This window comes from Phymastichus coffea, unplaced genomic scaffold (assembly GCF_024137745.1).
Source record: "Phymastichus coffea isolate CEN01 unplaced genomic scaffold, Cenicafe_Pcof_1.1 PCOF00031, whole genome shotgun sequence".
Classification (NCBI taxonomy): Eukaryota; Metazoa; Arthropoda; class Insecta; order Hymenoptera; family Eulophidae; genus Phymastichus; species Phymastichus coffea.
In genome coordinates this window covers 1,687,437-1,714,633 of record NW_026706842.1, presented here as the reverse complement: position 1 = coordinate 1,714,633, position 27,197 = coordinate 1,687,437, and the positions used below count along the sequence as shown (strand labels likewise).

The 27,197-nt window shown below is 47.7% G+C and overlaps 1 protein-coding gene across 3 annotated transcripts in view; it reads left to right on the top strand.

Moving 5' to 3' along the window:
• LOC131663131 (transcription factor Sox-6-like) overlaps nucleotides 1–27,197 on the top strand; it is a 134,723-nt gene that overhangs the window by 78,299 nt on the left and 29,227 nt on the right. For 2 of the 3 annotated variants that reach the window (XM_058933259.1, XM_058933258.1), the window contains exon 1: nucleotides 15,713–16,249. The exons of the other annotated variant lie outside the window; for it this stretch is intronic. In XM_058933259.1, coding sequence (XP_058789242.1) covers nucleotides 16,233–16,249 — 17 coding nt within the window. In that variant the 5' untranslated portion in view covers nucleotides 15,713–16,232. Of the gene's footprint in view, nucleotides 1–15,712; nucleotides 16,250–27,197 lie in introns of those variants that run through there. 3 annotated transcript variants of the gene reach the window in all.

Genomic DNA, 27,197 nt, shown 5'->3' with positions numbered 1-27,197 from the left:
GCAAAAAAACGGGGAAAGCAGAAGGAAGAGCGAAATAAAAAGAGGAGTGGAGAAATAACACATTGATAACGAGGTTGGCGGTATAATCAGGCTTGGGACCGATGTTTTTGCGCTATGGCGGTACTTAACGTCTGCGTAACGCCGCGTATGGCTGCTGCGGCGCTGTGCTTGGAATCGGCGATCCGAGGCGCTGAACAAGAGCATAGTACACACGCGCATCACACTCGAAAGCTTATTTGCTTGGCACTGCTCGCCCGCGCCGGGTTCTCTCTCTCTCACTCCTCTCTTTTCTGCTTTTCATGCACACGGCCATTGAAATTCGACGAAAGTACCTGGTCTCGCGCGTCTTTTATTTTTTCGCTGATACCTACCACTTTGGCGCATTTGATTGAATTATAGCGATGTGTGCAGGGGAGTTCTATCTCCCTTTCTCCGTGATTCGGCTGCATTATGCAGCGGCATGTGAGTTTACAAGAGGCCGGATGCACCGCTGGCCACGCAAGAGTATGTGTGCGCACCCATCTCGGCCCCTTGCTCCTGCCTCCTCCTCTCCTCTCGTTTTCTCTTTAACTCTGTGTGTTCCGATATGTGTACGACAGCCAGCCATCGAAGGAACACACACAGAAAACGAGCGCCCGAATGTTTTTATGCCTTGGCAAAAAAAAAAAAAAAAAAAAAAGCGAGACGCCGGGCACATAAAAGGCGCGATTTTTTTTATTTGCATTGGCATTTGATTCGGCAGCGCCGCGTGCTTTGGGGCAGTGACGGGCAAGGCACATCGGTTGAAAGGGATCTTTTGTTTGTTGCCCTTCCACGTAGTAGCGCAGCAGCAGCAGCAGCAGCAGCAGCAGCAGTAGCAGCAGCAGCAGGGCTTTGAAAATTTGGCCAGCGCACGCCCAATTACAAACGGCAAGCGGAAATGGCCAGTCATATTGCGTGACTGATTCGTTCGCGCTGATTTTTCAGGCGTCACTGGTCACAGCATCAGCGCAGGGAAGATAAGGATCTGCTTCGTGTCCGCGGATATAATCTGCTTGATCGCATTGGTGCGCGCGCGCAACAACACCTAATACAATGTGCTATCTCAGCGCGTGACTACACCTCTGGCAAGCTGCTCATCATTCGGTATCCGATTACCTCTGTGTACTGGTAAGTATCGAAGTTATCTCGGCCGCGAGGCAGCTGTATCGTTCTCCGCGCGCAAGAAACGGGACAGCGAGAGCAGAGAATGAGAAAAAGTCGTCGCTCGTGTATAGGTGCAGAGCTGAGAAACGTGTTTGTCAATAGGCCGTTAATGCGCTAAGCCATTAATCATTGCCGAGCGCCCGCTCAGCTGTCAGTGCTGCGATGGGCGCCCGCGCGCGCAACCCCTCGCAGCTCCCAGATCGACTAACGCCCGCCGCCGCCGCGGCCAATGGATTTTGCCGACTCGACGAAATAACCTCCCCCGTGCCTGCCACGCGAAACGATCGTCAATCTAACATTCACTTTCTTTGAAATGTCTTTTAAAGACCTCGGCAAAATCGAGACGTCCCCGTGCCAATGAAGATTGAAACTTCGTTTTTTCTTATTTATTCTCTCCTGAGTCTGTTTTGCCCAACGACGCCTTGTCCGGTACCATATCTGGATGGCGCGGCCAACTTCATTACAACTTTCTGATTTCGAGTTAAGCTTGTGTCGCGATAAAAATGCCGCTCCTCCCAGATTTCCCAAATCGTCCCAGTAAATTTGGAAGCCTACTGTACGAACAGTTGCACATACTAAGTGGAGAGAGGAAATATCAGTTACTAAAATATCGTCTGCGAAAATTCGGTGCAACGAAAATAGCCGGCAAAGCGAGAAATGCACGTCCATCGCGATATTGAGTACGGCGTGGAAAATAAAGATACGCCGCGCGGCAGAGCAGACTGAACGGGGCGCAAAGTGGAATATTATGAAACGATAGCTGCGCTGGGAGCGCGCGCAGCTTGCATACACACGATCGCGCGCGCGCGCATACACTTGACGCTAAATCCAAAAGCGTGTGCGTGAAACTGCACGCAGGGCGATAGCCCCTGTCGCTATCTGGCAACTTCCGGCCTAGTTGAGTCAGTCATAAATACACCGCATGTAAATTTAGATGCGCGCATGCACCACCGAGTTCAAGGTCAGCGCCCCAACGCCATTCCACTCTCTCTCTCTCTCGTTCTCTCCCACTTTAAACTTTTTCTCTCGAAAAATTCTTCTCTCTTAGGTAATTAGCTTGCCAAGTTGCATAACCATTCTTCTTTTCCTTCTCAGCTTTTCGTTCTTCTCTACTTTGACAAAGCGAGCAAATAACGTTTCGCTGACTTCAGGCGGACATCCCCTTATGTTTCATTGTCATCGCAACAATATTAATGAAAACTATCCTTTCTTACTGAGGCTTTGCATAGGTTCCAATGAAATACACAACTAATGAACTGTTTTCATTATAATCTTGGCTTTTTTTCGATATGGATTTAATGAGACGATTCTGGAGCTGTTTGACTGATAACCATAATTTATGCTTTGTTGAACGTGTAAATCATGGAGGCGCGAGGAATCGGAATTGTAGACAGTGCAAAGGCGAATTGCAAAACACACAAAGCTGACGTTTTAAAATAACTGGAGTCGAAAATTTACGCAAGCTTTGACATTAAATTTGCAAAGATGACGATCAGCAACATAATGTAGCGCACAGGAGGAAGAAGAAGAGGAGGAAGAAGGAAAAGGGTGAAAAGAAAAAAGGAAGACTTGTAGTGGCAGCGGCGGCGGCGGCAATGTGGCAGGGGAAGGCAAGAGAGAAGAAGGAAATAGGAGACAGAAAAGCACAAGTGTACGCGTTCAGGCGAGAGAGAGAGAGAGAGAGAGAGAGAGAGAGAGAGAGAGAGAGAGAGAGAGAGAGAGAGGACAGAGAAGGGAGTGAAAGAGAGGAAGAGAGAAAGAGAGTCATCTATTTATAGCGTTCTATATATTCGGTTAACTTTGGGAGCTGCTCCGAAGATCTGCAGAAGCCAGCAGCAGGGTGGACGGTATTATTATGGTAAACGAACGGCAGGGCCACAGCTTTTCGTTTATTATCTCCAAGTTTATTGTGCTTCCTCGGGAGATTAACTCGTCTAGTCATGAGATCCGAACCATTTGCTTTTCCAGCTTGAAAAGCCACCTTTTTGGTATTTGACTTGGCTCGGTTGGCTTGAGATGCACCGCGTGCTTCTATACGCTTCTTTGCCTCAATCGCCTTCTTTCTCTCTCTCTCTCTCTCCCTCTCTCTCTCTCTCCCTTTTTTTGCTTTGTTCTCCTTCCAATTAATTAGTTGCGGGCAGCTTATAAAGCCATGTCGTAGCTCTCGGACGTAAACGACCTAACAAACGTCCGAAATGTCTCTTAATTTAATCCGGCTAATTTATTGACTATAGAACATTTGTTCTATTATTCTACGCTTCATTTGTCTGCTCATACATACATTGTGTCACACAACCTATTGCTAGAGAACATATTTTACCGCTTAACTTGATGCAGATTAACAAAATGAAACATTTTAATTCTTACGTTACACTTTTTTAAACAACATGAAAATCTATTGAACAATTGCAGGATGTATTGTTGTCAATCATGAGTGACTGAATGAATTTCATAATGTAGCAAAATGTTTTAACGGGCACTTTAAAAATAGACGCACGACCCCATTTCGTACGTGAGAAAATATGAATGAACAGCTAAAGTGAATTGGCTAGTTCATTCACGTCGCATAAGATGTCGTACAATTTTTGTAATTTTGCTTATTTTTTATGAGAATTTGCAGAGCCTTGTGCCAATATTATCATTTGAACAATATATATTTTATTTGATGAGCTGTTTTATACATATAAGAGCAATGAATAATTCCGTAAGCTTGGTCTCCATCTTGGAGACGAGTGTGTGTGTGTGTGTGTGTGTGTGTGTGTGTGTGTGTGTGTGTGTGTGTGTGGACAGTAAGGATGAAAGGCTGACCGAGCGTTGAGAATGAAGCGATGGCGAATAGCGTGGATGTATGGTAAAACAATTGGACGAGTCTAATACATAAGTCTAAAGTCATAAGCCTGGAGGCATGTGCAAGGCGCGCACTGTCACGACGAGACGGAGGACAAAACGTCAAAAGCGTCGAAATGAAATCTCTCCCCTTATTCAGCTCGCTGCAGCGGAAGCGCGCAATTCACGCGACGAGGAGCCGAGAGCTGGAGCGAGCGGGCGAAGAAAGTAAGAAAAAACAAGGCAAGAAACAAGCAGAAAGGCCCAAACCGCAGATGATCGCGCAGACTGCGCAGACGAAGAACGCAGGTCGGAGGGACGGAGCGCGTGCGCGAGAATACATTATTCTTACATGCTTGCATTCTTCGGAGCAGCATAGGCGTACGCATATATATATACATATGAGATTTTCGTGCACTCGCAGCAAGATACGCGGTACAATGGTCGGCGCTGTGAGGGCCGTCGACAGTACAAACTGCTTATTGTCCGTGCCGCGCACTCGCAGCAACGTTATGCTCGTTCGTTCGCGTACGCGATAATAATAGCTGCCGAGAGCAGCGAGAGCCTCTTCTCGATTTCGCGCTTGACTACTATAGGCTCGCTCGGCTCTCGCGCTCCTCCGGTCATTCTTCGCGTCCCGCGCTTCGGCCTCTCCCGAGCTCTCCCCCCTCGGGCACTGACTCACACTCCATTCATGAGCGCGAACAGAGATCCCTCTGTAAGCCTGACACGCGAGCGCATTTAATTGCGGCCTCTTCGCCCGAGCTGCGGACTCTTGCTCTGCTCTCCGGCCGACCGCGCTTTTCCCAAATGTTATACTCGGCTGCCCCGAGCGTTGCTCTCTGCGGCTCTCGGCTCGGCTCGATCGACCGCTCGCTCGTGTCTTGACAACTGCAATCGTTACGTCACCCCCGTCATCGAACTCGACCGACGAGCGTCGCGTCGCGCGTCGCGAGAGACAAAAACTTTGTCTTTGCGCGCTTTTGCGCAGCATCAACGTTCACTCGATAATGCGGAATAGCTAATGCGCCTCGAGCAATAAAAAAATCGTAAACGTCCAACACCGACCAGCTGTTTGATTCATAGCCATTAGCAGTATTGTTTGCGTAACTTTGCATTTGTGCACTGTCGCCGAGATTGACGGTGACGACGATCCAGTACACCACCAAGCCTTCGGAAAGCGCGCGCCACCGGACGCCCAGGAGCGCCCAAAATATGCGGACCTTTTCGAACGACATTGTTGTGTAATCGAGCATAAATCGAAATGACCGCGCGCGATTAACGGAATTTCGCAAGAGACGGTGAAAATGCCGGTGCGAGCAGGGGAGAATCGTGGAAGGCGTTGCAGCAGACGCGTGCGCGCGCGCGCGCGACTTAACGACTCTTTGTCGAAGCTCGCGAGGCACGGCAGAAGGAAAAACGATCGGCCGTCAATCACTCGGCCACGACTAATTTCTCATTTGGGACAACAATGACAGGGGCCCTGCACGGGCGCGCGCGCGCACGCACACGACAATGGGGACCGCTTCGCTTCGGCTCTGCCCGTTATCTCATTCGCGAGCCAGCCGTAATTCACGCCCACGCGTATGCACATGCATGCACGCGGCGCGGCCAAACGATCTCAGCTTTATCTCCTTATCTGGCTTCGAACCCGTCCGCATTGCCAGCTCGTGAGAATGTCCGTTGGCCGATATGTCGAGTGCAAAGTGCAGCCGCCTCTACGCTCGTTCCGCTTTGGCGGAACAATGTGAAATCAGCGCGGACACAAATTGCCCGAAGATTAGTCGTAGCGAGACTCGAGGAGTCAAGGGGAGTTTGGCCGCAGCATTGCGATTGAAACGAACGACGGTCCATTTCAATTATCCGTGGCCCGGGCACACGGCACACGGCACACGGCACACGGCACACGAACGCGCCATACGTTCTATTCTCCTAGATGGCTCTTTATCCGTGTATCCCGGTGCACTTACACAGCACTCCGCTTCGCTCGTCTTGTACGAGCACACGGGCACGCTCTATATCTTCGGTTGCTATCTCCGTCCTCGCGCGAGCGGCACGGTATAGCCGGTAGACGCCAGAGCTTTAACGGGCTATCGTACAGGCAAGATCGTTACGAGCGCCGCAGGCGGCCATTCTCTCTCTCTCTCTCTCTCTCTCTCATGGTTTGGCGTGAGCGAGAGGCCTAGATTTTAATTGTTCTCTCGTGGCGCTCGACACCTGTCACACATATCACCCGCCGTGGCGGTCCATTGTTCGCCGTATGGAAATGCAAGCACGCAAGTGCTAGTTTGCGAAGCAATCGTAAAATCGGATAATCGAGCGATATTGTGTTTTTCGCCATTTTTCACCTGCTCGTTAGGCTTTCGTTTTGAAATCCCGCTGCAGCGACCAGCTACGGATACGTATTTATTATGCTCGACTAGTTCTATAACTCGCACCCGAGCCTGCGCGTTACGTGAGGCGTTTATGCACGTGTTTATTTTTCTTTTCTAATGATATTTTGCACAAGATACGAGCGAGCGCGCCTTGCGAAAGGAACGTCTTAATTGAAGATCTTTCCGCTTGCGTTCTTCCTTTTTGGAGAATTTGCATCGCTGGCCTTTATTTAGTATCACGGCGTTAGATTTATATAAATATAAAGTGACGATTGGACAAGAAAACCTTTCCATTTTACTGTCTCTCTCGATATCCCGCGAAAATATCCAAGCTCTGCATTGAAATGAGATCGCGTCAAGATGCATATGGAATAGTATTGTGAGCAATGTGCTTCAACCTACGCCAAATGCCGTTATAACGATGATGCATTTTTGATTTACATGACGATTATATGAAGCGCACGCGTTCACCGTCGGCAAGACAATTTATTTGACGGAAAATTGATAAATTTTCGATTTTCATTTGAAAAGAAATTCTATTATAAGACGTTAACGCCACCTTCGTTCAAATAGGGTTTGTAATTTTTTTAAATTTCCATAAAAAAATTGAATGTCAGTAGCAGAAAAATATGACTGCAATCCACGTGACATTGACGTGTTAATACGATAGGCGATGCGTATTCTGTGCGAAAGAAAATGTTTCTTCCGATAATGAGAATACGAAAGGCAAGAATGGAAAATGAAAGGGGAAGGAGACAGGAATGAATAGTGAACTCCGGAGAGTAGATTTTTGGCAATCAGGCGCTCGCTGCTGAAACTACATGTCAGAGCAGCGTATATAATGGCAGTGACGAGGCCGCTAAATTATCGTGCGCGACGTGGACGAATGTCTTAAAAGAGGCCGCGACATATTCGCCGTATATATACTCCCCCTCGTGTGTCGCCGTTGCTTGGCTTGCTCGCTGAATAGCGCCCGCGGCGGAGCGCTGGCATAAATTAAGCCGCGGCTAATTTACGGCCATTGTCCGCACTTGGCAAATGATCGATTTACAATTTTGCACGCGCTTATCGTACGTGAGACGGGACTGCTCTCGTGCCGGAATTTTCAACTGGCTTTACTTGGACTCGCAGCACGCACGCACGCTCGTAACGAGCCGACGCGCGAACCTCGTCTCTAGCTTGCCGTGGTCGTCTCATTTTTCTTTCCTCTGCCGCGCGACCTCGCCGAAGAATACTAAGAGGCCCGCGGATGACATTAGTCAGCGAGCTTTTCAATGGACCGAACGGTTACGATGGACTATTGTGCTAGCAGATATGTGCACTGAATTATTAGTGCCGTTAACTCCGCGTTTTCCTATTTACGAGCTCCTGCTCTTTTGTCGCATCGTCCTCTCGTGCGGCCAGAACGTACTTCCTTCAAAGTCCTCTCGTCAAATTATTGATGCTAGTTCTAATCTTTGCTATTGACCTACCGTCAGCGTTGAATAATCGAAAGGAAATCGGCGGCAGATGGGTTTCACAAGAGGGTACGGGTCGAGCGGCCGAATGCAAAACGAAGGTGCTCCCGTATAAGTATGCGTGCGCGCGCACGAGGGAGTCCAATACCAAAGGAATAAAAAGGATTCGACAAAGGCAACTATTTATAATCGACCAAGATTTTGGCGCCGGGGACGTACACTTCTCATAAATATAAACGGGGCAACGTGGCTGCTTTGTAAATGCAGTAAGATCGTTTCCGGTGTAATTTCTCATTTGCGGAGCGCCAGACCAAGAATTAACGACGATCAACTCGCGCGCCGAGCTCCACTTCTTTTCTTCTCTACTCCACGTGCGCGATTGACCGAAGGATGACGAAGACAGCCATTATACGATGCGCAGTTCAATGCGTTTAACGACGCTCGTCGTACCTTTTGCGCGAGTCAATCAGCTTTTCAACTTTCACCGCAGGATCAGCCAGATTGGTATTTTAATAATCACCCTTCGTTATAGAGGAATATTGTAACACGTTTATTGCTCAACCGACTCTTTTATTTATTTTCGAATGTTTGAAGCTGAGTGCCGAAGGTTACAAGAACGAACAGTAAACATCGTTTTAAAAAATGATAGTCGAGTCCTTGTGCTTCATCACGGAAAGGAAAGCAACGTCTGAATGGATAATAAATAAATTTCTGAATAAAAATAGAACATAGACGCTTGCAAAAAGTGGAAAAAGCTTTGGACGGCTGAGGCGGTATCAATTGACGCAGAAAAAAGAAAGTTTCGTGCACTGCGGCATGAATAGAGAAAGAAAAGAAGAAGAAGGGGGTGAGCGTAGCCGAAATGAGCGAAGATGCAAGCGAACGCGCGCATCTAAATCCGTCGAGAGAGAGAGAGAGAGAGAGAGCGAGGGAGAGCGGACAGCGCGAGTAGAGCGAGGCAAAAGCTCGTCGCGTGCTCTCGCGCTTCCACTGGCGACTCATTCATGAGTCCGGCCAGCGGCAGCAGCGCATACAAAGAGAAAGCTTGGAGAGCGAACGGCCGGAAACGCGAGCCAATGTTCATTCACAAGCTCGAGCAGAGTATTCGCATTGGTCTCGTTGCCGCCACCTTCGTCGTCGACGAAGACGACGACGACGACGTGCTCCCGGGGGGAAACGGGAGCAAAAAGTCACAGTAGCGGCGCCCGCGCTGCGCATAAATCTTGAGCATGCTCTTGCTCTCCTCGCGGCATGTCTCGAGCTTTCTCTCGCCGCGCTCATTGTCCCTTTGCGCGCCCGGGAATAGCGCGATTACAGCCACTGCGGATGTGGCCGAAAGCGACATTTCGTTACGGGGCTGCCTATCGAGCTGCGGCTCGTTCGAGGCGCTATTAGCTTCGACGTGCCGCTCGCGGTTTTATTTATTGCGAGCTTTGAAGTGCCGCCACGCTCGCGCCGAGCAGCCAGCAGCTTGAACTTTGAGCGAGTTTAGAAACGAACGCAAAAAGTCATCTGCCCGGTAATTAGCGCTTCCTCTGCATTCCGACTGCCGTTACGCGCGTCTTTGGCCACTCCTGCGCGCCCGATGCCGCTGCAAAAATATTCGCGCGCGCCCAATGACACGGCAAGTGCGCAACTCGATGCGTTTCGCGCTCGCCGTGAACCGGAGCGCGAGCGACTTTTTATTTTCTTAAGCCTCCGAGGCGCAAGCTGCCAGAGTCTACTTTACGTCTTCCCTGTTCAAATATACGATTGGCGAATCCCTAGAGAATAATGTGGCATATCCAAAGCGCCGTCAAGCGTATCACGTGAGCCAGCTGACGCACAACCATTCGAATGCTACAACTAACAACTCACATCTCGTGATTCTGCAGCAAAACCTGGAACAAGTTTCTGCGTCAAGGAAATTAAGGCGGAGAAAATAATCGACGGCAATAATTAAATGAGAGCTACGTGGCTATATGGGTAACGTGTGCGCGGATCAAGAGCCGCGTGTCACGCGCGTCTCCTCCTCTCTCTCTCTCTCTCTCACTTTCTGCTCTTTCGCGTACATCGTTTTTGGGCCCTCGCCCTCGAGCGCATCGCTGCACGTAGGCAGGAAACGCGCGAATATTCTTGGGATGCACTCGTTCCAGATTTCGCAGCGCACAACCCGCGCGGCATCTCTCGTATGCAGCTCTAATGTCATCTTCCGGTGGCTTTCGCGGAAAATTGCCCGCGCTATTCTCTCTGCCGCTCGCGCACGTTCTTCTTCGTTATTGCACTATTAGCCTGTCGTTGTCGGAATTCCCTTCTCCTTCGTTTTCTTTACCGGGGCGCTCTTGGCACGGCTATTATCGGTACAATTTATCGGTGGCGGGGAATCAATTTTTCATGAGAAACCGAGCTGTACGCGGCGAATCAATTTCAAACGATATCGATGACAAGTTGGACGGGCGCGCGTCTGGATTAGTTGCGGGACGTACTCCCGTAGTTTAATATGTCTACTCATTAGCAATCGGAAACAAAACTTTGATGGCCCCCCAGGGTATATAATAGCTTCTGCAATCAATGCCCTTTGAGATTCACGCTGTGTAAACTCTCATTAATACTGTGTGCGCGCGCGCGCTGCTGCTGGGACATCGCTAAACTTTGAAAGTACATGTACATACAGTATGCGCTAATACAACATACGTATATCAGAGAGCTGTGATGATTGGTCAACAATTCTCTGCAATAAGCTGCGGCTACCTTATTGCGTTTACAGATTCATTTCGCAAGCTTGCTACGTTTTGATTGCCGCTTTTTTAAGATGCGATATTGACGAATTCGCTTGTTGTTTTGCTTTGTATCCGCAAGCTCCCAATCACGCTGCGCGTCGACAGAAACAAATGGAAGCCAGTCTGCCTGTGTAGGTCTATCTCTTTTTAATATACCATTGGCCGTGTGGAGCACGTGTAGTGCGTGATTTCGCACGGTCTCCCCGTCAAAGTTGTAAGCTGCTTCTGCGAATGAAAATGCAATTGCAGAGCGCTGAGATAGATGGATCTTGCAGGAGCAGAGTGAGCAAGATATCGAGAAAAGAAAATCTAAAGAGAATGAAGGAAAAAGAGAGAGAGAGAGAGAGAGAGATTCAGAGAGACAGAGAAAGATGAAGGGGAGGGGGGACTGAGGATACCATTGGACAGTCATATATGCTGAATAGTTTCCGCAGCGTGTTATTAGCTGGAGCTAAGTGGCAGGTAGTCGCGAGAGCCGACACTGAGTTACGAGAGCACCAACGACTGGCATTTCGCGCGCCTCGCTATAATAATTCACGCTCTCGTCGAAGCTTCTTTTACTCTCTCTCTCTCTCACTCGCTCCTCTCTATTATATAATTCTTCTGACACTCACTTTTTTAACCACCTACAGATTTCGATCAATATCTATAAAGTCTATTGAGACTGCTAACTGGCCAAACGACCTATTCGTTGAACGCACTGACGTTTAATTATCATCAACCTGCAATTCACCACGACTGAGACCTGAGATTGTAAAAATACTGTAAGAGCGATTGTTCGTCAATGCTTCTATACTCGTGGTAAAATGATTGACAGACCTTTCTTCGGTGCGAGTGTGTCGCAAAGTAATGGCTCGGAGAAACATAGTTTTGTCATTTCGCAAGACTCTTGTATTTGATGATAGCTAATTACGAAAAACTAGGCTGGAAAAAAAAAACGAGAGCACAAACGCGTGTGAGAAAGAAAAAGAAGGTTGAGCCCACGAGACAAGAGGAAATTGCAATTGCGACAAGAGAAAGAGAGAGCAAAGTGCTTTGAACATGCGACTAAGCTTGACGCGTGCTGACCTATGCGTGCGCGAGCTATAGCTGCGGAGTTATTTTCACCAGCTTCATCGTAATGCAGCAGTAGCAGCAGAAAGCCATCTAGCATGGCGATATATACGCAGCGGTAGAACGTACTAGCGCGCTGAGAGGGAGAGAGCGGCGACCACCTCGCGAGAATAAAAAGATACGCCGCGCGCTTCCCTCCTTTCGCGCGTGTGCTTTCTATATTTCCCTTCCTGCAGCTCTTCCTTCTCTCTCGCGAGCGCGCTGGCAATTTAGCGCCAAGAGAAGAGAGGGAGAGAGAGAGCAGAGCCGAGGGTTCTAATTTCGTCATTATCTTTCATAATTTAGAGGCTTGTTTCTCTCGCTCTCTTCTTTAACTGGTGCGCGCGGTAGCAGCGGCGGGCCGAATTGCGCGGTTCATTCACTTATACTCGCTCGGCGCGCGCTATAAGCCTTTGCTCTTCCTTTCGCCTCTTCCGTTCGAACGATCTTTCATTATTTTTTGGTCTTCCGCGAGCGCGTTGTACGAATTCATCGCTCGCGGCGGACTGAATAGATATTTGCTTGGAGCTGCGGACTTTGAAGGCTCGGCGCGAGCGCAAGTTCACGAATAGGTCGCAGACGCGCAGACAAACGCTACCAATGGAGGCTGCCGAGCATTTAGTCCGGTAATGAGCTTTGCGAGTAAAAGCCGAAATTAGGGCATATAGGTTTGGCGAGAAGGCGGATAAAAGGTCGGAATAATAATAGCTGCGGCCATTGAGGTGCGGAGCATAGCTTGCAGGCCGCGGCGTCAAGATGCACCTTGGCACACGCATACGTACAACGTATAGGCAGCTCGGATAGGGACACAAGGGGGCGGCGCATGCGCACGGCGCGGCTCGCGACTGCTGACAACGGCAGTGTATCCGCGGGGCGCGGATATCGGCCTCGGCCGCAGGAGCGCGACCGAGCGGGGCGCAGGAGGAGACGAGGCGCGCCAACGGAGGAGAAAAGCTCTCTCGGCCGCAAGCTCGCAGAGGGAGGGCTGCGTGGGCGGGCGCGCGCATCCGAGACAACGGGAGAGTCGCCGAGAAAGACGGCCGTCGTTGTCTTTCCTCCTGCCGCGGGCAGCGTCCTCCTCGGCAGCAAGTGCGCACTCCCGCGGCCAACGGGATTCGGAGCGACGCGTGCGAGTGCCCGCTACCCGATACCTACGTCCTTCTACGGCAGTACGTGCGTCTGAATTATTAATACGCGAGGGTCAGTTCGGAGCGCTCGCGTGGAGATTTGTCCTCTGTCGCGATGAGCTACAAAAGAAGCAAGCCTTCGGCGCTTCCTGCCATGAATATCGTAGTAGCGAATCCCGATGAAACTGCCGCGCTTGCTCCACGCGCACGCACGTGCAGAATGGAGCTTACTATTTAATGTCGTTTGAATAACTCACTTTTTTACCTCGGACTGTTCGGTTATTCAAGAAGCTTTTGCTTTTGGTTAGCGGCATGCGAATCGGCGCACTAGCCTACCTACGATCAACGCATCTGCTCGAGGCCCTATCGGTCGTTCGTAGTTTCTCTTTTGCAGTTCATTCTAGAATTACCACAATGCCTTGATCGGAATAAGTGCTTCTACAGTTACAATGCCATTGCTAGTAATGAAAGCAAATCATCTAAATCGTAATAATGAATTGTGATGTTTCAGGTAAGTGCAATGACTGCATACGATGTCTCACGGCGAAACCAGACCGAGAACGTAAGTCTAGTTTTGAAATCGATTTCACGAGAACAAGTGTGGATGAGTGTTTAATGTAAAATGTGAAAGTCAAGATGTACGTAAAGGCGAATGTCGTGATTGTCAATAGGCTGTATGCAGCGTTAGGCATTAATAGAATGAAGGCTAGTCTTCAAATGCTTGTAGTGCCGTCCGCCTAGTCTCGAATGTCTGATTGTTGACGTCAGTGCAAATACGTTGTTTTGGTTTCCATCCTGGATTCCCAAAGTCTCGGGTTTATTATTTTAATCAAACCATCGCAGCGTGTGCGTAACAAGTCGACGATTTCTACAAAGTGGAATTTCGGTGTAATTGTCTGATCTAGAGAATATATGAATACATTAGCATACATCAGCTAGTGTATGCATGTAGATAGTGCTATTATTGTGATTTGAATAAAAGGCGCGCGAGTCATTCACGATATACCGTTCGAGCGCCTCTCAGGGATAATCGATGATAAAGGAGAGAGAGAGAGAGAGAGGCAATAATCAAGCAATAAAAATGAATTTCAAAAGAGCTCGCCCGAACGTTTTGGGAGTAGTGTACGGTAGTAAAGCTGAAATCTCGCACATAAATTCCCACTGGGGACATACATTCCGCGTGTCAACACTTGATAGTGACAGCGCGTTCTTTAGAAATTCCACGAGATGTCATCAATTCAATTCTCCGACTTAAGAATCACTTTCATTGGGATAACCCATTCACGCGTGAGACTTTCAATAAAAAAATGATATTCGAGGACGAGTGAAATATGCAAGCCGTCGAGAAAGCTGCACCGAACGAAGCGCGCGGGAGAGAAAAAAAAGCGTTGGCTTTGCAAGTAGCCGCTGCCGAAGCGAAAAGTAAAATGGAGACCGAAGGTGCGAGGAAGGTGGAGAGTAAGCGAGTTGGCAGGTGAGGGGTGTGGGCGGCAGCTCGGCTTGGCGGCCCACGACAAAGCGGCACTGGCAGAGCGGTACGCGCGCGCCGACAACAATGAGCATTGTGATTTGTGCGCGGGTGTAGCTCGCAGCCGCGTGCCCCATTGGCTGGCGCTCGCTCGACTGCCGCTTCCCCCCCTGGCGCCATTGGGTCGGCGGCGGGGGTGCCGTTGCCGCCTCCGCGCGCAGCCCTGGCACAATAAACAATGACGAGCGTCTCGCTCGCTCGCTCGCTCGCTGGCTATGCCCGATCTGCCGCCTCCCGTCTCCTTCCCTTCGCTGTACCTGCGTGTATGTAGTCCTGTCGACTTTCGATGCCACTTTCGATAAACGACTCCCATTGCTCGAATCAGTTGTCTGTCGAAATGATAATCAAATTATTTAATTAGATGTACGAACGACACTGTGCTTTGAACAACTGATACTCTCTCAGTCGATTGCATGTCCAGTGAATGCTTAAAGAGTCGACAGCTTTTCTCGCGTCGAATGTTTTTTTTAACTGAAATTGAACTGAATAATTTATTATAATTTCGTTTCGAAAGATGAGAAACGAAAATGAAAGTTATGACATCGATAATTCTAAATAGGGAAAAATAAAACAATTAACAGGTCGTAAATAAATCAGGACGTAAAAGCAGTATTACACAAGAGCTAAAAAGTAGGTATTCGCCAGAGAGACATTGCAAAGTTGGTCCAAGCTATTTCTTATCAGTGGAAGGAGAAAAAAAGTGTAGACGCTGCCTGCGGAGTCGCTGGCTGGCAAACAGAACTCGCAGATAAAACGGGAGAGGACGAGGGAAGGGAGCAGGGAGAAAAGAGTAGCTGCATCTACGAGTGAGAGAGAGAGAAAGAGAGTCGTCAGTCGGCAAAAGGAGAAGAGAATTGCGCCGGCTCCGGAAGCGAAACGTGCGGGAAGAAGAGCAAGACTAGGAGCCGAAGCAAGTCGCGACGAAAGGGGGATGCTCGCGTGCGCGGCTTGGGCCGTGCCCTGCTTACTGGCGGCGGGGCACAGGACACAGCGCGTCGTCGTCGTCGTCGTCGTCGTTCAAAGGTAAACGTCGACAAAGCTGGCGCGCGTGGGTGCAGGCAGCGCACGACAAGAAGTGTCTGGGCGGAGTCAGCGGCGCGCCGGCGGCGGCAGCTCGGGGGGCGTAGATAAGTCGAGCGGTGGGGACTCGCGGGAGTCGCTGTTCTCCGGCGGACGCCGCTGGTGGGGGCGGACGGGGAGTCGAGCGCGCGTGTGCGTCCAAGTTATTCTTCTCTGTCTCTGTCTCGCTCTCTCTCGCTCTCTCTCTCTCTCTCTCTCGCTCTCTGCGGCAGCGGCGGCGAATCTTCGGCTGCTGCCGCCGACTCTACTCGCTGCTGGCGGTAGTCAGTCGGCGGCGCCGCTCCTGGCCACACACCGACGCTTTGCCGTCTCTCTCGCTCTTGCTCGGTCGCTCGCTCTCGGCCTGCATAGCTCATTATACCCGTGCAGCCGATTGATTGTGTGTATATGTGCGCGACACATGCCTCCCCACCGCCGCTGCCACGCGCCGTCGAGGACGTCGATACACGGCAGACGGCCGCACGTGCAGCCAGCGAATGAGCGACAGTTCCTGCGGAGAAGGCATCTCGCGTGCACTTGCCAGTCGCAGAGACAACCGACGAGACGCTGACTCTGCCGCGAACACGCGTCGATAGAGCGGTCGTTCGGTGTACACAGTGTTTTCTCTCGTTATTCCCCGCTGACTTTGGTTCGTGTGCGCAGGGACGCGGCAGCACCAGCCGCCCTCGTCATCCGCGCATCCTACTTTCTTCGACCAGTGTGTGTGACAGAAAGACGTAATAATTATCGCCCTAAGGAGACCCGAGGACGGGCCCAGGGGCCGATCGCTTTTGGTCGAGGCCATCAGCGACCAGCACGATGATATGAGCACGATCGCCAGGTGAGTCGTCTTCCCGCAGCTCGCTTATCGCTGTCGTTCCGCTGAGGCGCTCGCTGCTCGATCAGGCCCTGTGCCCTATGCCGATTCCATAAACACGACCGCGGCAAAAACAAAAACTTGACTCTTTCGTGTACTTAGAGCCGCGCGCCCGTCCGAATTCCTGCCTCGCGCGATCAAAACAATAGATGTATTTCGCGCGTACAAGAATGCGACAAAAGACAATCGCTAGGAGCGCGCGCGCCCGCGCGCGCCTACCTCTGCCCGTGTCCGTGTCCTTTCAAAACATCACCGCTCTCGCTCGCGCATTCCAAACTCTTGGATGTTATTTGGCATGTGATCGTCGTACGTCATCCGTGCAGACGCACAGCCACGACCGATCTGCGCGCAGAGCCGAGCGCACGCACATGCACGCGGCGTCGCGTGCGTGCGTGTGCTTTTATGAATGGAGACGCGCGCGCGCGCGAGAGAGAGAGAGAGAGAGAGAGAGAAAGAGAGAGGGGCTTGCTCCTGCTTGTACGGAGTGCGGCGGGATTCCGAGTCATCAATTGGTCCAGCGCAGCTGAGAGTGCGTGCGTGCGCGCGCGCGACAGACACGGCAGGCCGAATTCCCGAATCGACGTTGACGCATAGAATCCACAACATTTTAAAGTACTCTAAATTTAATTGAAGCCGCTGGAAAGGCGCCAAGCGAATAAAATTTTTTTTCTTCCGCTCCTATGCGTACCGTCTCCTGCACGTTTTCGCTTTTTCTTCTCGAGTTTTATCGCGAGAACGCGCAACTCTGGAGTGGTCGCCCGCACTCAACTAGCTCCCACGACGTTATGCCGCTTATGCTTTTTTCACAAATGCTAATTTCACGAATGCGATCGAATACAATAATGCTCGCAGCTTTGTCGATGGTCGATTAATTATACGCCGCGATAACAGAATCGATGGAATATATGTAAATGCGCGAACAAGATCGTAATGCCTTGTTGTCAGAACTAATCGTGACAAACGAGGCAATCTGCTGTAAAATCAATACAGGCAGTAAAATTAATCAGATTGAATAAGACGAGACGCGATTGTGATTTCTTTTTTGTGAACGGCGCAGAGTGCGTGCAGGACGAATTCCCCTATTGTTGATCATCGCAACCCTCTACGCCCAATATGGCACCAAACGAATAAATCAGCGGGTATAAAAGTCAGGCGTAGACGCTGGGTCGAGCGGCTGGCTAATAATCCGGGTATTTCACGCGGCCGTAGCTACGTAATCCACGTAGCACGTATACGCGGCGATTCGAAACGGAATTAGAACAATGACGATTTAACTGGCGCCGCGCGATATCTCGAGCGGCATTAACAACAGGTCGAACGCGCGCGAATCGAATGAAAAATGTTTTGCTTTGCTTGAGCACAGTGCAGCAGCTCACGTGGGGCCATGTGTTCACTCACTGAGAATGACGAGGGGGCTTCGATTCTCTCTTCTCAGATGCGCACCGCACAAGCCAACCTTATATATATTTGTCTGCCGAGCTCGTGGAAAACGTGGGCTATGGCTGCATTTGACCCACTAACCCCCTCCTCTTCTCTCTCTCTCTCTCTCTCTCTCTCTCTCTCTCTCTCTCTCTCTCTCTCTCTCTTTCTCTCTGGCCTAACGAAATTATTGTTTCTCCCCTCGGTCTCATGAATTTCTAACTCTGAAAATCCTCGTGATCCAAGCTCATTCGTGCCTTTCTTGCTGACATTCATCGTCTCCCAAATGTTGTCGCAACTTTATGCAACTTTGTATTTTCTTTCACGTGCCCTTTCAAGTTTATTTCTAAAGTAAAACAGTATAAATAATTGCTACGCGCGAGCGCTGAACGTGACACGATATTTATATAGAGTAAAGTTTGATCGAAGGTCTGTCAACACAATGCGTAAGTAATACCTGTCCCTTGCCTTTTTTCCCAGGTAGCATGATGCAGCTTTCACGTGCTACAAGCGCGACCCTTCGCGAACAATCTGCTGGTTGCCCATGACTCTCATGCAGGCTTTCTCCCTCGGTCGTTTGTATATTATATCCTCCCTCGCTGGTGCGCTGTATTCTCGGCGCGACCACTTGACGAACCTAAACCGATCGTATGACGCGCACGTTTTGTGGAAGAGAAAAAAAAAGACGAGCAAAAGGAAGGTTCCTTTAGGCTATGGTGCTCCCCTTTGTCGTCGACGCAGCACATGTGCATACACACACACACACACACACACACACATGACCGGTGCGATCTCAGGGTTGGTCGCGCGCCACCTATAGCCGATGATGACGTCGGTGTAGGTGCACTTTTGTTCGGCCCCAATGCCAAATTTCATCGTTATTTTTGTATGAGAGCGCACGCCGGCTATGAGGCGGCGAGCAGCGTTATAATATATACTAGTTACTCGCGCGTACGTCACTACAAAGGACGCGCTTGATTTTCGCGACCATTTCTAAAGATATCGCGGCTGTCCCGCGCTGTCGTAGCCTTATGCCATCGCCGTTCGTTCGCTTGGCCAACGGCATCTTTGGATAATATTTATCTTGTGAAGATGCTTTCAGTATACATAACAACCAAGTCCATTTGCACTGAGAGAATCTTGAACAACAATTCTAATTTGATTTATATGTACTTCGGTGAATTACTAGGCTGCAATTCATTAATAACGCGCGGATAACAAATCAACAGAGCTCTGCGCTTACTAACGCTATAAAATATTCCAATTTTCCGCATTATTTCTCCTAACAAATGAATCCAATGAAATAATCGCTTGCCAAAGCTCAATCACTGTCATATCAGAGTATTTCCCTTGTACCACTGTGCATTACTAGGCAGGCAGGCGAAATCGTCGCGTACAAATGTATTCGGCAGAACGTCATAATCAACTGACTACTAGAGAGTACAACACCCGAGATTCAGATTGATCACGGGCACAGCGCTCGTCTCTATGAAAGTTTCGACCGAGCGAATGTGCCGGCGTTCCACCATCTCTTGCTCGTACATTATCTCAATCTTTTTCTTACGCGCTCTGCTGCTGCCGCCTCTCCTTCGTCTCTCTCTCTCTCTCTCTCTCTCTCTCTCTCTCTCTCTTTCTCGCTCTATATTGGAATTACCAACAAGACATTTTTTCGTTGAGAAAGCTTATCTCTGCTGTTGCATAAGTGCTTTCTTTTTTTTTTCTTATTGACCAGATTGTTGAATAATTTCATCAACATCCTACTGGTTGTTCATTAATTCTCCGATGCGAATACAAATTGCCTGACAAATTACACGGTAAAAGCTCAAATAAACATTAATGGATTAATAAAAATTTTTATATTTTCACACGATAAACATCCGCGTTCAGCTCGTTATTTACTTTTCCCTGTGTTTTCCTATCTCTCTTTTTTCCTTCTTTTTTTTTCCATCTTTCTCTCTTTTTTCTACTTGCCGAGACTCTGTCTCATCTGGCGCGCCTGCCACCAATTTGAAGGCACACACGCGCGCACGCTGTTCTGTTATTTTAAAATAGTACGCGCAGCCGTAAAAAAGAATGATGAACCCCCCGTATTCCATTGCCGCTTTCTCTGATGCTTGAGTGTATGTGTGTGTATGCGTATATTTATATGTATATATATATATATATATATATATATATATACACGTATGGACCAAAAGAAGGAGAGAGAGCTCACCCGGATCGTTGGATTTTTGCTAGGTTCTAACTGAGTTTGCAGAGAAGAATCATTTCGGCGATGACATAATTCGCCATTCTGTTCTATTGTCGAAACTGCTCAGAGGAAATACCATTGCGAGAAACGGTAGCCAGAAATATCTAAAATAAGACAATATAATGCTAATCGATTTTCAAACGAATCCTAAATGTGTATGTATAATTGTTTTAAATCTAATTTTGTGCGACATTTGCGTTTTTCAATTATAAGCAATTTCAAAAGCTCGTTTTAATACAGTCACGTAATTAATATTAATTAATCTAAGATACGTTTGTTATGAAGAAATTATAATGTTGACTTTGTTCGTTAATTATATCAAAAATTGCTTTGATGGAGAAAACGTATTTTTCTCAAACTCTTGCATTTGATATATTTATATTGGGATCGTTTCTGCATTCATCAATTTAAATTCATCGAAAATTTTATCGGTTCCTTGTTTTTACTAATGCGGGATGGGCACGGTTTGTCGCATACTTTTCATAATAAGCAGATAATATTATTTTCATTAACATTTATTTATAAAAGATATAAAATAAGTGACGATGAATTAAGATAAAACAACTATTATTCAACTTTGTTAAACGTCAAAGTTATTGAAATTTTAATAATATTCGATTATAATGAATATAGAAATTATACGTGTGTATGTGTTAGCGAGAGAATCTCAAGTGTTGTTTGTCATTGTGTAGGATGACGTAAAGCGTTGCGTGTTTCTCGAAATCCCTTGGTAATACACTAACCAGCAGTTCTCTTTGCCAAAGCAGTTCGCGAGCCCTCAGTTGCGAAATAGATAAGTATTGATATATGCGAACAATTTACAATGTCGAGCATTTGCTCGCATAAGATATGAGATCGTATCTACAGATACTTGTATATTTATATTTTTATGATATCGAAATAATTTTTAATAAAACACAACTTATTCAATGAAAAACTATGCTATAAAATATCGTTTCTAATTATTTGTAATAAGATTGTAGCAAGTTAAATTTCAACAATTTTAATCTACACTTAATCCTTAATATATTATCGAAAAAAAAATTGAAAAAAAAACTGTATCAGTAATATAGATGACTGGACAATAACAAGAAATTTACCTTAGATTCAGAGTATGCGTGAATAAATGAAATATTGAAGGCATAATATAAAGTAATAAATTTGTCACACACTTTTTCATCACCCCAGTTATTACGATTAATCGTAACACAATACGGAAATCTAACGAGAGAAAACTTTCGATGAATGAGTTGAAAAAGCGAATGATAACGAGTCGAGGCGTGAGGATTTTTTTAAACGAATCGATAGTACGATGATATTACAGAGACTAAAAATTTTTGTCGTGTTTCGCAAATTGAGAGAAAAATCGTATCAACAATAGTGATGGAGATCCAATGTAGGCATATATGTCATTTAAAATTCTTTTTTATTTCCTATGACATGCAAATCGGATAATGTTATTTTTTACTCTTCATTTAAGTGACAATAAAATCGATTCGTCACTAAAAGTAACGCAACGATATTAAAGTTTACATTCAAACTAGCATTGCAAGAGAAAATGATTACGAATTCCTCGTTTGCCATCGTATCAATAGAAATGCGTGAAAACTAAAACTTTCCTTTATCATTGCGTTACTGTTCTAAGGTCAAGGTCGACGTTTTCCAGTCCATCAATATGATAAATTAAATGATGCGAAGTATTTTTTCCGCTCAATCGGCTTGCAACATTTTCCGATTTTCACACAACTTTTTTCATTGAAAAAGAAAAATATAAATACATAAGTACATGATTTTTCTACATCTTGTTCAGTTTCTTTTGTTTTTTCATTCGGTCACCTAAAGAAAAGTTATTTTCTTTAGATGATCGATATAAAATGTGAATTGTAATGCATCTATATAAAATTAAAAAAACAAACAATAAGAATAATGCAAATGAATTTCTATAAAATGTGTTCTTCAAGATTAATAATAAAAATTCTCAAAGAATCAACTTCGTATAGCGAACCTTCGAGCATTATATTACAGTGTTAGATACACGTGTAATAATTATATGCACGTGTAATTATTATATAATATTAAAACACTAATTAAGTGTTATAAAATTGTCGGGCAAAGGCGATATTTATTCCGTCTGATCTACGTAGCGCTGATTCTTTAATAAACTAAACGATAAGGATGGTGCACGTATTCGACCTTGACACTTTTACGTTTGTTACATTATCATTATGCAATGTCATTTTCAGTATTACTTATTCATATTTTGATGTAACATGTTTACGAGCAATTGTATACAACTGTACTTGGCTACGTTGAAATACAAATATTAAAGATCACACGTGCAAAATTAATTTGAACATTTGAATGCATCCGCTATGGTTAACTAAGCCAATGTCATTTTGTACACACACGCCCGTAGATGGTTCATTAACAACCTAAGTTACGCGTGTAGTGTATTGTTTAAGTTTATTGCCATTTGTGTTCTAAGAATTGGAGATTATTTGAAACGCCAGCAGCTTTCAAATAATTAACAATAGCCAAGTTCCTCTCCGTTCTGTTTACTAACCTACGTAGTAATTTTCAATACTTTCTCGTTACGAGCCTCGTGATTTATGTAGTGCAATTAAATTGAATACCCAGTTTGAAAGATTTTGATTGGAAGTAGTTCTTGCTTAGCCAATCGAGTGCTGGACATGTACCAATGGTCGAAATAGATGGGCGCGATCGAAAGAGAGAGAGAAAAAAAAGGTGCCGGGCACTCTGAACAATGCTCGTAGAGGTGCGCTTTTCACTATTCTCTAGCGGTAATAAATAAACCGCAAAACAGCCAGGTCAGAGTATAGTAAAGTTGTCAGTGTTAGTATACGGCGTAACAGCGGCTAATACGATTCTTTTCAAGCAGAGAGCCGACTACTGCGAGTCAGTCTGCATCATGAGCCATTAAAGGCTGCGCAAACGAGTTCCTTGCAAACAGAGAGAGAGAGAGGGGGGGGGCACCGGTATTGCCTCGCCGTGAGCAAAGGATGCGGCTGCAGCAGCAGCAGCAGCAGCCTGTGTACCGCTGATGATGATGAATGGGCCAGATAGTAAAAGTGCCGGCACGTAGATGCGCGGGTAGCAGCAACGGCAGCAGCAGCTTTGTTAACACAAAGCTCGGCTAGATTCGGCAAGGCGAGATAGAGGCTGCGCACGTGCAAGCGAAAGAGGAGATAGGCGCAGGTCGTACTCCGGAGCTGCGAGCATTAGCGACGGGCCAAACTCTCTAACGCGTTCCAGATGCCGTACGCTTTGTTCCCATCGCTCTCACTCGCTCTCGGTGCTCGCACATGTCCGCGCGAGAGCAGCCCTCTCTCCCTCTCTGTCTTGCTCGCTCGTCCCGCTTTATTCTCGGGCTCTCCTCCGAACATCTCTATTGTGCACGCCCGGCCTGTCTCTTCTGTTTTCACTCGGCTCTCCACCTTCTTCGTCTTCTTCTTCTCCTCCTGCCGTTTTCGGCCTGTCTCTTGCGGGCTAAATATTTTCAACAAGTTGATTCATATAGCCGCGGACACGCGCTTTATCGTTCTGGAAAAAGGGCAGCAAGCCGGGCCAGTCGGTCGAAGGTTGCCTTGCGGAATCCCACTGACACGGAGCTTGCGCCAAGTGCCGAGCCAAATAAAAAAGCCCGCTGGAGCTTTTACCTCGATCGCCCACGTCTCTTCTTCATTTACCTATTCGCCTCGGACCGAGTCTCGGAGCTCAACGCAGCAGCAGCCTCGAGCTCTATGAGAAATGAATGCTGGCCGCTGCCCTCGTCTGCCGTGGATGTATGTACGTGTGCGCGTGCGGTATGTGCGCGCCCCCGAAGCCGCGGGAGAGGAGAGAGGAAGAAGTAATTGTTGTGCACGTTCGCCATTCATCCGCGGCATAACGACTCTCTCTCTCTCTCTCTCTCTCTCTCTCTCTCTCTCTCTTTCTGTTGGCAATTGTGTTGCGCGAGGAAATTAAGAAGCAGCCAGATGAAGAAACCTCTGTCCTTTTCAACACACACATAGGTACACTCACCAATACCATTCCCATCTCGTTCTTCTGCTCTGCAGCCAGCCTCTTCTGCCTCTCTTTTTTTTCTTCTCTTTCCTTTTCCTCCTATTACATTCCTTCGCGGATATATTCTTCCCCGCGTATGCGAGAGCACGCACTTTGACGAAATAATGAGAGACGTTGATGTTAGAATCTTAATAATGCGTGTGGGTACGTATGCACGAGGCCGAGCGTAGATTTTCGTCGTTTTAATGACGATGCACGCAACGCTTGCCACACGCTTTCATCGTTCAAGGCTTGCCGAGACGACGATTCAACTCGAGACTATCCAATTACGGAACGTCCCGATATTTCGTTGTTTCTTAAAAAGGCCAAGCTCTGGGCGGGCAACTTGGATTTTCGATGCTCGCAAACTCGAAGGAGAGCGAGTACCCCGATATAAACTTGGCCGGCGTCATGAATGCTCGAGTTCAAAGAAATCTACGCTGCCGATGCGAAAACACAAAGCCGCAAATTGTTTTTCTATCTCGCTTCGAGCCGCAGTTCGGGGAAGGAACGCATGAAAGACGGGTCGCACGTCGACGGAGACGAGAGTGTGCGTCTATGTGCTCGCCTCTGACCCGTAGTACACCGCGCCAACTTGACACCGAACACATGGCCCCACTTCTTGCTCACGCTCTCTCTCTCTCTCTCTCTCTCTCTCTCTCTCTCTCTCTCTCTCTCTCTCTCTCTCTCTCTCTCTCTCTCGACGTGCGTGTCCTTGTCTGGGAGCGCAGCCGCCGAAAATCAGTGATTAACTCGAGACAAGAGAGCCTTTGTCAAAGACTTGTCTCCTTAACGTACTCGCGTTTCAGCCGCCGCGATGCCAATTGTTTTGTCGAGTACGATTTTATTTGTTGGCCGGTCTACAATGGCCCCTCGCGAGCGCATTTGCTTACCTGAAATCCGATGCACAATAGAGCCAGGCTTGCACGTTGTTCGATCGACGAACTTGTCGAAGGAATCCAAAGGAACAGAAACACCCACTCGTCGTCGTCATTTGTCGAATAATAAGGTTGCGTTCGTACAGAACAGCAGGTATAGCACAGGTGCGTTCAATTTTTACGATAGTTCAGCCAGGTAGAAGGGGAGAGGGGGAAGGTTCGCAGCAGTCGGCGGGCAATCCTCTTGCTGATAACGAAATTTCATCGGGCACAGAAGTACACACCGCTACTGTTACGAAATTACCAGCGGAGAGGCGAGTTGTCGAGTAAAAGTTTGCGACGGGCAATGGACGGCGAGCGCGCGCCACTGGCGCTACTATATAGAGCGGCTTGAAGAGAGGGGGGGGGGGGCTTGAAAAAAGATCGACTCGCGGAGACACGAGCGCGCCGCTGGTCTCCGGTAGAAAAGGAGTTGGGAAATAAAGCTGGCAAAAAGAGGTCGAGTCCCGTTTGCAAGCAGAACCAAAAGAGAGAAGCTCGGGGACGACAGTAGAGTCTGATAAGGTATTCTCGCTCTACACGAAGACTGCGCGAAAGATTGCTTTGACAGTTTGCGCGTCTGTCTCCCGGCGGAGCTATCTCACTCTCTCTCTCTCTCTCGCTCTGTCTAGTTGTCGCCTAGCGTCAGCTTTCTCTGAATACCAGCGCGCATCGGGAAAATGCTGGTGCTGGTGGTGGTGGTGGTGCTGCTGCTGCTGCTGCTGCTGCTGGCGTGGGTGTGGTCCGCGCGCGTCTCATACATAAACAAGAGATCGGCCGCTAGCGTGTACGCTCGCGCGAGCGAGTGCGAGCTGCTTCAAAAGAAAAGAGACGCGCGCACGCTGTAGCCAGGCAGGCAGCTCCATTATGTAGAGCACATCCCGACGAGTACTGCTCTCTGTGCCGCTCGCGCTATAAAGAATACTAACGATATGGCTTTCTCTCTTCCCGCGTGCGCAAGCGACACCCCCCCCCTCCTCCCGCCGCCCATCTCGTTCCTCGTTCTTACTTTGCTTAGCTAGCGAACGGCCACCCTGCATCTCCACCCTCTCGTCGTGCTCCTTTTTCTCTCCGCTCTTACTTCGGGCCAACTTTCTCATTTGTTCGCGCGGGCTTCGTTTTTTCCTTTTCCGTCCTTCGGCTGATCAAAGTTGAGCACAGTCTTCCTCGTTACAAATAAAGATGGAAGAAAAAATCGGCGAGTTAAGCTTTTGCGCGCGAAAGGCTGGGTCAAGAGATTTCCATTGAGAAAGGAACGATGGTGAGAAGAAAAACCTCTTGAAATTTGGTGTAGTCGTATTGTCTGAATGTTAGTCTAGGAATAACCGATACGCTCTCACGGAATCTGACTTCTGGCGTTCCGAGAGAGCAAGAGCGAGCAGTGCCGCCTACTCCCTTGTGATGTGTCACTTGAGTCGGAACAGATGTGGCGGCGGTGGCACCCCCTCCGACGAAAAAACACATTTCCATTGTAAGGCCAATAGAGACTTGCTCTCAGGTCAATTTTAGTGCTTCCAAAAAGCGGTTGTGCGGTTTTGTTTTACTTCTTTCTTGGAAACTCGCGCGCGCACGGGAAAAAATATTTCATTAGCGGCGCGTAAACTGCTTCAAGATTTATGCTTCGACAAAAGAGGATTAGGCTTCTCATCATTTCCGCGACAGCGAACGAAAATGAAAAGAAAAATTTTAAAGATTGCTAAGTACGCGCGATGCCACGTGTTCGCTTTTTTTCTGAAACTGAGCGAGCGCTCGTCGATAAAATACGTGCATGAGCGTTGTGAAAAGCGATAAAGCGGCATTAATAAGCGAACGTCGGAAATTGGTTCCACTGCCTGCCTGCCATTCACTTTCAGGCGACAGCATATGTAATTTCGAATAAAGTCATAACATTGTTTTCAATGATAATTTATATGAGTGGAGCAAGTGTGGCGGCGGGATGACGATTCGACCTTTCATGATAACCGTCTTATACGGATAGCCGCAGACTGAAGTGCAAAAGCGAGAGAGAATTAAGAGAAAATAGATTAGCGGCGTATCTGCTCCATTCAGCCTAATAAATATCCGTAACGTGGTCATTTCATAACGACTGCGATAGTCGTAATAAGCGCGGGACAAATTGTAAAAGTTTATTGCTTAAACAAACATTTTTCGTAAAAATACCTCTTTGGTCATTTATCACTGCAAACAGATCACGTGTATCTAGAAAGCATTTACTTTTCAGGAAATTCTCACCTACAAACTAAAGGAATATCAAATTAGCTAA